The sequence below is a fragment of the Parambassis ranga genome, chromosome 5 (assembly GCF_900634625.1).
Source record: "Parambassis ranga chromosome 5, fParRan2.1, whole genome shotgun sequence".
In the NCBI taxonomy this organism is placed as follows: domain Eukaryota; kingdom Metazoa; phylum Chordata; class Actinopteri; family Ambassidae; genus Parambassis; species Parambassis ranga.
In genome coordinates this window covers 10595806-10606350 of record NC_041026.1, presented here as the reverse complement: position 1 = coordinate 10606350, position 10545 = coordinate 10595806, and the positions used below count along the sequence as shown (strand labels likewise).

General features: G+C 40.5%; 2 protein-coding genes and 1 non-coding gene across 3 annotated transcripts; all 3 read left to right on the top strand.

Moving 5' to 3' along the window:
- Positions 1–1591: 1591 nt before the first annotated feature.
- LOC114436263 (guanylin-like) lies at positions 1592–2590 on the top strand. Its single transcript, XM_028406446.1, has 3 exons — positions 1592–1735; positions 1826–2033; positions 2117–2590. Exons 1-3 carry the CDS (start codon positions 1658–1660, stop codon positions 2173–2175), a joined length of 345 nt encoding a protein of 114 aa, XP_028262247.1. The 5' UTR covers positions 1592–1657; the 3' UTR covers positions 2176–2590.
- Positions 2591–5833: 3243 nt separating this feature from the next.
- On the top strand, positions 5834–8695 carry LOC114436264 (guanylin-like). Its single transcript, XM_028406447.1, has 3 exons — positions 5834–5970; positions 6198–6384; positions 8263–8695. The coding sequence occupies exons 1-3, from the start codon at positions 5899–5901 to the stop codon at positions 8334–8336; spliced, it is 333 nt and encodes a 110-aa protein (XP_028262248.1). The 5' UTR covers positions 5834–5898; the 3' UTR covers positions 8337–8695.
- A 1176-nt stretch (positions 8696–9871) lies between these two features.
- Positions 9872–9943, top strand: trnap-agg (transfer RNA proline (anticodon AGG)). Its single transcript has one exon. It is a non-coding gene; the product is annotated as a tRNA-Pro (tRNA).
- The last annotated feature ends 602 nt before the right edge of the window (positions 9944–10545 follow it).

Here is a 10545-nt window from a genome sequence, read left to right as displayed (position 1 = left end):
AGACCTCCCTGTCTCCTCCAGCTCCTCCTGTGGGCTACCCAGGCAAGTCAGCAGATATAATCATTCCAGCAGGTCTTGCATCCTCAGGTCTGCCCAGACACACATGGCTGGTAAACGTCTAAAGGAGGGCACCCATGGTGGCACCCTCACCAGGTAACCGACAACCTTCAATGGCTTCTCTTTGTATACACGAGCAGTGACTCTGCTTCTATTTGTGACCTCCTCACCCATTTTGTAGAGCAGTGAAGACTTTTCCAGGTCATGTTATATATCAAAAGTTCTACTGAACTGATGAAGCCACAGGCTCCCTTCATACTGAACTTTTGAAGAAATTCACAACACTTTGTTGATTACATGGTCATTTTAAATTTCAGATGACGCTTACGGCCCTGTCCTGATGACACACGTACGTTCTTTATGTACCAACATTGTATTCAAATGCTTTGAGTCACCATAAACGGATCAATCTGAACTTTATGCATTGATAAATACATTTAACACAACTCTTTTTTTGTGTGTTTCAATCCCCATTTCTGTCTGACAGCCTCGGGTGATGACCTCAGTGTTGATATGTGCCGTTAGACTGACAGATAGATCCTTCATGCGCTGCGTAAAAAATTGTGTTTAATGAGCTCGTTATAACTTCCCAGATGTGACGCCAGCATGCCACACCCTCACACTGCTGTGTGTGTGTGTGTGGTGCCTCTGAAGCGAAGTCAATTGATTTTTTCCAGCTGTCCTTGGGACGTGTGGCAATTAGAGAGTCGTCTTGTTAAGGTCACGGGTTTGATTCCTGAAGCAGCTGATGTGTCAGTATGTGCTGATGACCATCACAAGGACAAAGACCACATCCTGGGTCTATACAATGTTAAAATAATCTATAAACTCCCTAACCTGTTCCAAGAGTGTTGTTGTGTGCAACTTAGAAAGTTTGGCCGCATCGTTAGTGATAATTAATTCAGATCTGAACTTTCTGCAGCAGAAGCAGGACCAGCAGTCAATTCATGCAGCGGTATTCGCTAAAGTGTTCTGCTCCACAGGCTAATGAGAACTCTGCAGGCATCTCAATGGGGTGGGATCATATTTGCATTTGGATCTAGTGGTTTGCTTTAGCCTTGTTATGGGCAAGGGGGGTTGTGTTTCTAGGAAAGCAAAGATATAACAGGAAAGTGCTTGTTGTGAATTTCATAATTTTTTTATGACAAAAGAAACATGCTGTTTAATGTTAGAACAAAACAAAAAAATATTTTTTTAATCTTTAGGCTGCCAGTTATTTGTCTCTCTATAGTGCTCAATAATTAGCAAGGGCCTGTGTAGACAGACTTTCTAACAATAGCTGGTGTACCTCGTGGCCACTCTTTAACGCACCTGCAGTGTGATCCTTTCAAAGCAGAGCCACAGATCCATAAAAATAATCAGACAGGTGATGAGGTCAATGTAGGATTTATGAATCACCCTTTACAGCCTTGTAAAGCTGCATTGCTACTCATTAACCCGTGAGAAAAAAATTTACTCCCATTCGGGTCACATGACCAGCGGGCTGACTGTTTAAAAGGAGGCTTGTTGCCAGAGGGAAAAGCAGACACACCGAGCTGAGCACCTGCTGAGCACATCCACAACAAGACACGAGACAACACACGCCGCCAAAGAGGCAAACATGAAGGCCGCCGCTCTCACTGCTGTAGCTCTCCTCGTCCTGGCTCTTGGCTGGACCTCTGAGGCTGTGCAAGTTGAAGTAAGTACTCAGTGTACTCAAATTTGCATGTTACTAGAAGGAAAGTTTTGGTTCCTTGATACAAACACCATCACCTTCCTCTTCCTCCAGGAGAATGGAATGTCTTTTTCTCTGGAAGCTGTGAAGAGGCTTCAGGAGCTGACAGAGATCAGCAGCAGCAGCAGCAGCAGCGCCACACTTCAGCACAGCCCTCGGCTCCGGGCCGGCACCGTGTTCCTGTGTGCTGACCCCATGCTCCCTCAGGAGTTCCTGCCCCTTTGCAAGCAGAGATCAGCTTCCGCATCCCTCAGCAGATTAGGTGAGATGATAATTAAACATGTCAGATCATGAATATTAAACGTGTGATTCAGCAGTCTGATTGATTTCCTGTCTTTATCTCAGCTGCGGTTCCCATAGACGTCTGTGAGATCTGCGCCTTCGCCGCCTGCACTGGTTGCTAAACAAACAGCCTGAAACATCTTGCCCAGCTTATGACTTGTGATTTTTATTTTTTCATCCCCCTCCAAAACTATGTTCAGGGAAAAAATGTATTTTTTTACCTGCAGTGATGAGACTTAAATCCTGAAGTGGTGACTCTGGCCTGATCGGGCACATGGTACATTTTTGATTTAAAAAAACAAAACAAAACAAAGGCCCAAAAAGACAAACAAATCAGACAAACTGAGGAACTTTTGTAAACTGTTACTTTATTTTATTGCAGACAATTCTTCATTATACATGTAATGTTTGGATTTTATATTGTTTGTTACATTTCTGTCTTACCTTGCTTTATATACATATTTAAAGAGATGTTTTCCTTTTGCATTTTTCTTCTTTTGTTATTAATGTGTTTGGAATAAAAAGCCTTCATTGATAGGTTATGTGTATCTTGTGCTCACTACACTACACTACAGACACTGCTGTCACTTTGTGAAGTTGTCTTGCAAACATGCACTTATTGACAGATGCTGCAGAGCACTGTTTTGGAGTTGTGTTTTTGGGATGACCTGATTAATATAAATTCATAAAGTAACATTCTCCTCCTACAAACCACATTCTGGACTACATTAATGAGGTAGTAGCTTAGCATGTAGGGCCAATAAAGGTCCTTTTCACATGAAAAAAAAACACTAACACCCACTAGAGGTCAATGAGGATGGACTTGCTTTTTCCTTTAGTGTAAGCAACTCCCATTTATAGCGCTCCCTGGCTGATTAGCCAGCATGCATGTGCCATAAGGTTTGTTATCAGGGAGCCTACATGTGGTTCACCACGCAGTGACAGTTGGTTTGTATCGTTGCCATTATGTCATAAATTATCTAATGTCAGGTGTTCAGTAATGGCGGACACAAACGCAGAGGAGTCGGGAGTAGGCAATGGTTCGGTACACGGTTAGTCAGTCAACGTGGCAGAAGCACAAAAGGGCTAAGGCACAAAACCATAGTCCAAAAAACAGGCGAGGTCAAACACAGGAAGATCCAGAAACAGTTTACAGTTTAGTAAAACATAAACATTTTAAAACTTTCTTTTTAAACTGAGGTCTCCTACTGTCATTGCAGACTTTTGTACATTTGTACCCAGTGCTGTAATTTAAAGTTTGCCAGCCCTCGGGGACCCCTGGGGCCCCAAACAGTTGTCTGCCTTTCCTGCTGGCAAGCAGTGTGTCTGTGTCGATCCATATATCTACCAGTTTGCAGAGCCTGTGCTGAATCAGAAGAGAGGCTACATCTATGGCTGCTTTTACTGGCACGATTCATGTCTAACAGAGTATACAGACAACTAATTATGCAGGAAATTAAACAGAGGACAGACAACACTTCATCCATAGTGTGTCCTCCTCACTGTGTGTCTGTGTGGAGCATGACTCTGGGTTTCTTCTTTCTGCATGCAGGAGATTGCTGAAGACGCCACAAACACACATACAGTAGATATGTGGTGCAGACATGCAGCCAGCCTCACTTCAGAATCAGCAGATGAGTCTACATGGACACACAAATTGGTGCGTACAACATCTGCGCAGGGACTTGTATTTCCCATATGAAGCAGAAATCTTCATCACATATTTGTGGATGTACAAAGTATATGCAGACAAAATTATAAACTAATGCTGCCATCAGATGTGCATAAGTCTTTACACTTTATTATGCACAGATGGTGCAGCCATTTGTAAACTACACAAAGTTTGTTGGGCGACGTGTGTGGGTCGGTGCAGGTACCTGCAGTTTTGGCACTGTTACATTTGTACCTTCTATTTTTATCTTTGTTTTTGTGATTGTATATTTTCAAGCTCCTAGACAGGTACACAAGAGTCTTACATCTGCAACACCACATCTTCTCGAGCCCCCTTCACCTTCATCACAGCCTCAAATATGCAGCGTGTCAGTGCTCAGCACTGTGAATAATTTATTTCATGCAGCTAAACTACCTCATTATACAGATACACTGTCAGACCAGGGGCAACGGTGGGCTCTCAGCAGACCAGCCCCAGCACCTGCAACATACTTTACACACAGCCTGGAAGCTTGGCGACAGATTCCTGGTCACTGTACAGAGGGAAAAACCTCAAAAACTCCTCTGTTTTTTCTTTTTTTCCCTCTTATAAAAGTATTCTTGGGTTGTTAGAGGAGTGTTAGCATAGCACCACATTGACATTTGACATTCATTCACAATGTGGTGTTACATAATGCATATTCAAGATTTTATCCATTCTTCTAATAGTTTGTCTAGTAAATAATAGTTTTAAACAGCTATTATCTGTGTTCCATGACACACATGAGTGAAACATTTGGTGTTTTCTGTTCCAGCAAATAATAGCAGAAGGTTATTGTAACTGAACAAACTTGGAATTCAACACCCCTCTAGACTGCATGGGAGCTATTCACATTTTAAATGTATGTATTTTTTGCATTTGTTATAAAATAGTAGGCAAAGAGAGTGTGAATGGATTACTAGATGTTTGATAAATGTTTATTTCTGCTGTGCAACAGTGAGGTCTGTGGGACTGACTCACTTCTGGATACAGCCTCAAGTGGCCATTAACAGAACTGCAGGTTTTGGCACTTGCTCTGACTTCATATAAGTTTAAACAATTATTCTTAGATACTATTACAGGAGCTTGATATTTTACTTTAAGCCCTGTTTGAAACTTTGTTGTGTATCTATTTTGTTTTGCTTTAAAAAAAATGCATGTCAGTGTATGAAAAACACAGAGCCTGACTGACAGATGTTTAGTTCTGCTATAGAATCTGACATTTTAACATAGAGGTCTATGTCTAGAGGTCTCCTCTGGTTATGATTTGATTAGATTTTTTATTACATTACATTACATTTTATTAGAACCTTTATTCGAACCTCCTTTGTGAGAATGGTTGCTGATGTAAAGGCTGACATTTGTATGTTCTTAGAGGTTTACTTCTAAATGTACATTTTCTGTGAACCTCAGTCTTAAAGAGTCTTTTTTTTAACTGCTGAGCAAAGTCTGTTTCAAGGTTATGAACAAAAGATAAACAAAAAGTCCAGTCCGGTTCCTCTTTCAACTCAGTAAGATTGATTTTGTGACTCCTGAAACAATGGCTGGTTCATGAACTCAATTCGTTGTTAATAATTGCAGGTTGTGCCTCACATTGATGTCACAGATTTGAATTGATGTCGCACTTGAAAACACAGCTTAAGGTGTTTTAGGAACTTTTAAGATGATTTTTTTTTTGTGGAACCCGAACAAAAACATTTCTATCTGGAAAATGAGGGCAGATAATTGAACAAGTGACCTATTGGCTTGGTACGTGTGTGACGTTTTCCTATCAGACAGCTCTGTGAGGAATTTCTGCGAGAGACAGACGAGGGATAAGATTTATTAGGTGACACTGATGCATCACCTGCGTTAGGCTGAAACCCAAAGTCAATAATGGAATATTTTCGCTGACGGAGAAAAACGTCACATACAGCAGTTATAAACCAAAAAAGAGGATCCAGTGCTGTCACAGCTCCAGTCCTGCCATGTTTTGTTATCTTTGATTATTCCCTGTCCCTGCTACCTTTACTCTCCTTCGCCTGGTCAGATGTTTTATTTAAATCAATCATTGACTAATCTGTCCAAACACCTTATAAGAGGACAGCAGGGACACACAGTGACACACAGAAGAAACATTGCTCCTGAGTGAAAGGTGTCTCTCAATCATCTGAAAATGAAAGTGCTCGGTGTTGCTGTTGTTTTGGTGCTGTGTGTGTGCAGGGGAGCTGTGGGTGTGCAGGTCAAGGTGAGTGGCGCATGTTGTCTTTTTATACTTCCTCTTATTTTCTCCATATTATTGATGTTTTTTCCATTCTTTCACAAGACTCCTCATGTTTGCTTTATGCTGCAAAATCATGACTCATGATGGTTCTGTCCTTGATGTACCTCAGCTCTTGTATCTACGACATCCTCTTCTCTTTAGAGTGCTAGCATGTTGATATCTAAACATTTTCCTTCTTTCTCCTGCTTCAGTTTGGAGACAGGAGCTTCCCTTTGGAGGCAGTGAAGCAGCTGAAGCAGCTGATGAGTTTAGACGATGACGTCAGCCGTCACCTCACTGAGACCAGCGTCGTGGCTGTTTGCGCCCATCCTCTCCTACCACAGGTCCTTCGACCGGTGTGCCAAGAGAAGGGAGCTGCAGCCGTTTTCTCAAAACTAGGTAAGGTCCTATATCTGAGCATTTAAGTCACAAACACATTACAGGTATTATGGTGCAATGTGTTCCTGCCTCTGCTCTGAGTAATGTGTTTTCCACTCCGCACAGAGACATAAAAACACCATTCAGTTCAGAGTGTAGTGCATGAGTAAGACATTAGGCCAGTTTATTATTGGGGTATTACACCAAAAATAAGTCAATAACACTGCAGGAATACAGCTAAGTCATAGAGAGTGTGTTTGTATCTCACTGCAGCTTCCTCTCTCAGCAATCAATGTTTAAGGTAAAGCATGTTTTTCTGTATTTATGTTCATGTCGATAAATCACAGTAAAAGATCAAATCTAGCCATCAATACTGTTCAGCTGCGTGGCACTCAGGGCCGAGTCCATTCATTCACAAAGATGATGTATATCTGTAAAAATAGGTCACTGATATGCAGCTTAATATTTCAGAAGATGGTGCTGCAGATTTTAGCCAAATAAAAAAATGAAGTAAATGTTTTTGTTTTGTCCTTTTATGCTTCAGTTTGGGACAATTTTTGTTGCATTTTAACTCAGAACTCAAGATTTTTTTTTTTTTTACTCAAATATGTGTGTTTTTATGTGTCTTAAAAATTGATAAATAAAACTACAGTAGGCACTAAATGTCTTTTCAATCATGAGAGACTCAGCGAACTGAATGAGAAAGATTTATTAAGTACAAAGATTGAATGTGCATTGGTGTCCTAGACCCCATCGTGAAGACCACATCCGAAAAGGGGGGAAAACGCAAGAGGAGAGGCCGCTGGATCAGATGATCCCCCCGGGGTCTAGACCTGGTGGTGGTGGAGAGCTGGAGGGCAGGAGATAGGAGGCCTGAACTGGCGTGGATCTGGTGGTGCTTGGGGTGGAGGAGGGTTGCCGGGTTCGATCAAAAGACAGCTGGAGAGGAGATTGAGATTGAGACTTTTAAATTTCGTGCTACGCTGTGATTGGTTAGGAGAGGGACGGAAAGCGACAGCTGATTGGTGAGGGAGGTGCTTTCTATTAATGTCTGGCTAAGAGAGTGGAAGAGAGGGGGAGCAGTGGAGCGAGGGATAGGAGAGAGATTAGGAGCGGATCGGGATAAATGGTGAATGATGGGAAACAGAGTCTTACTGATTGAACTTACGCTAAGAGCTACATCACAACACAGGTCATGCTAAAGGAGATGCTGATATTAGCAAATAGCTAATATTGTTATAGAAACGTTGACAAAGAAAAACAATTAGCCGTTAAAAAGTAGTTAGTTCAGTAGGTTGTGCTTGTGTATATCAAAATATTGCCACCAAGTAGCCTGTTAGCTTGCTGCTTCCTGCCTCAGATCTGCCATGCAGACAAGTTGTACAATCTAAAAATATAAAAGGTCAGACTTTCTCTTTATTTATTGCACAGTTTTACCACCTGAGCTCCAGCTGCTGAATCATCCTGTCAATATTTTGACGTAAGGTTCGAAGAGTCGCTGTTCAACCTTTAGTTTTATTACCAAGGCGCATCCTCTGTGTCTCAGACTCGAGACCCCATATGCAGACGTGGGCTCTTCATTGTCTACTCAGACAGATTCCTTCATTCCACTGTTTACACACCGTATTATGCACATCCGCCAGTTGTTGCACCATCTTTGGCTCTAGTGTGGCTCTAGAAGGATAATGCCAGTGAACAGGCCTGGGAAACGCTGAGCAAATAGTCTTTGGGGAGCCATTAAACCACATTAGAGACAGACGACACACCTGTTGCTCCACTGATGTGAAAACTGGTCCATTATCACTGTTATCGGTAATTCATGAAGCTAAAAGCAGGCCCCTGGGGGGTGCAAACACATATTTAAAGTCAGGTAAATATTTGTCTTTTTTTTTCTTGCAGTGTATATCATCACGCCTACAGATCCGTGTGAAGTATGTGCAAACCCGTCCTGCTTTGGGTGTCTTCTGAGCTGAAGCTGCCACATGTTAGACACAAAACAAATGTCATGCTTAATAGGTTTTCCACATTTTTATGTATAAGATGTCCATGGATAAAACCTGTCACCCAGCAACTGAGCCAACAACAGGTTTCATGTGGTCAGCATGCTGGATTTTGGATAGTAGTTACATAAAAATCTGATATTTTTATATGTGTCAGTAAAGCTTATAGAAGCTTTTATGTAATATATTAATTCTCATGCAGCTTATTAATAAATACATGTACAATAAGGGAGGGCTGTGAGTCAAAGATGTTTAATTTTACAGATGAATCAGTTTCAAATTTCACAATCAAAATGTGATGCTCAAAATAAATCTATTTTTTAACCTGAAAACGAAGTTGTGTTTGTGTTTAAGATCACATTTTTATCTGACTTTCCATGATGTCATGACGTCTGTGACCTGTTTTCTAGCCTAAATGTTTCACAGCCATCACAGGCGTAAGATATGTAGCCATCAGTCATTGAGAAAACTTCCATTACAAGCAACCGGCTCTGCCGCCCCCTCCATGTTTGAATTGCATCCACTGATCAATAAACCCTAAGGTAATGTTAATTTAATGGACTGATACAATGAAAGGCATCAGCTCCAACATTTTGTCTGATGTGCTGTAATATAAACTACACGTTGCATGCATGTTTTTTTCTTCTGCATGTTTATTTTTTATCTTGCTGTGAATAATGTTTATACTGTTTAATTTTTACTGTTAGAGATATATTTTTTATTTTATAGTATGCTTGAGTGCGTGTATTTTGCTGCTGCAATAGTGAAATTTCCTAGCTTGGGATGAATAAAGTATTTTCTATTCTATTCTATTCTATTCTATTCTATTCTATTCTATTGTACTTTGTTCCACCTTATTTATTAAAGCATCTTTCTTATTTTGTATTTTTAAGGCAAAAACAGAAAATAAAATATAATTGTATATAAATTAATTTTATTTTAAAAAAAACTAGTTTACCGTTTTACCTGATAAAAGAGAAACAAATGTTTAAAACTGACAATAAGATTTGAGCGGACGTTAATAAAAAGGAGTGAGACCTCTTCTTCTTCTTCTTCTTCTTTCTTCTTCTTCGGCTTCTGTCGCCCTCCTTCGGCTCTACACTGACCTTACAACGAGCGTGTTGGACAAAAATTGAATAAAACAAACTTTCTCAACAAACTTAAATGGATACCAGTCGAGATATTAACGATGTTTGGGTGAGTATACGTTGAAGCTTTACCACGAAACACCAATAAATTACGACGTTAAAGGACAATCTGTTTTTACAATGGCGGGTCATGTGTTTGTGTTTTAGAATGAAACACTTCAAACAGCTACGACAGGAGTCCTGTTAGATGAGAGTTGTGGTGAGTAAGAAACACTGACGCTTAGTTTAGAAATATTCAGGTGGTGTCGCGACATGTTGAGCAAGAAATGGAACGTTCATTAAATCATGTGGACAAAACTAGCTTCATACAATGCGTCTGTTTGTCTGTCACTCGGTGAATGTTAGGTGTTTGCATCACGTGGCTCGTTGGTCTAGGGGTATGATTCTCGCTTAGGGTGCGAGAGGTCCCGGGTTCAAATCCCGGACGAGCCCTCTCTTTTGGAGTGGATCAGAAAAAGAATATGTAGAACAGATGTATGGAAATAGTCTTACTTACCACACTATAGTCTTACAACACAGGATTTGTAGTGAACGGAAGGTCTCCTCGTACTGACAGCTCAATAACCAGGAACAGCCAAGAGGAGAACACAATATATTTATACACACACACACACTCTCTCACTCTCTCTCTCTCACACACACACACACACACACACACACACACACACACACACACACACACATATATATATATAATCAGAATCTAATGAATGCACCACCATTCTTACTGTTTATCTCCTTGATTTGATTGTTCATAACATAATCACGATCTGGCATTCAGAAAACTAGCAAAACTTAGCAAGACTAAGCAATTTAAGTAAGGAGACAAGAAGTTAGATATTCTTTATCAGTTCCAGCTTGTAATTGGAATTTTTTACTGGGTGTAGTAATTAAACATAAGATATAAATTGAAGTGTTATCTAACTGCAGATAATGATGGGGCATAAATCCACTCACAGTTTTGATGTAGTTTTTTGAGTAATAACTCAAGTTTTAATGACTACTTATTGTGGCACTGTGCATTATTATCTTAC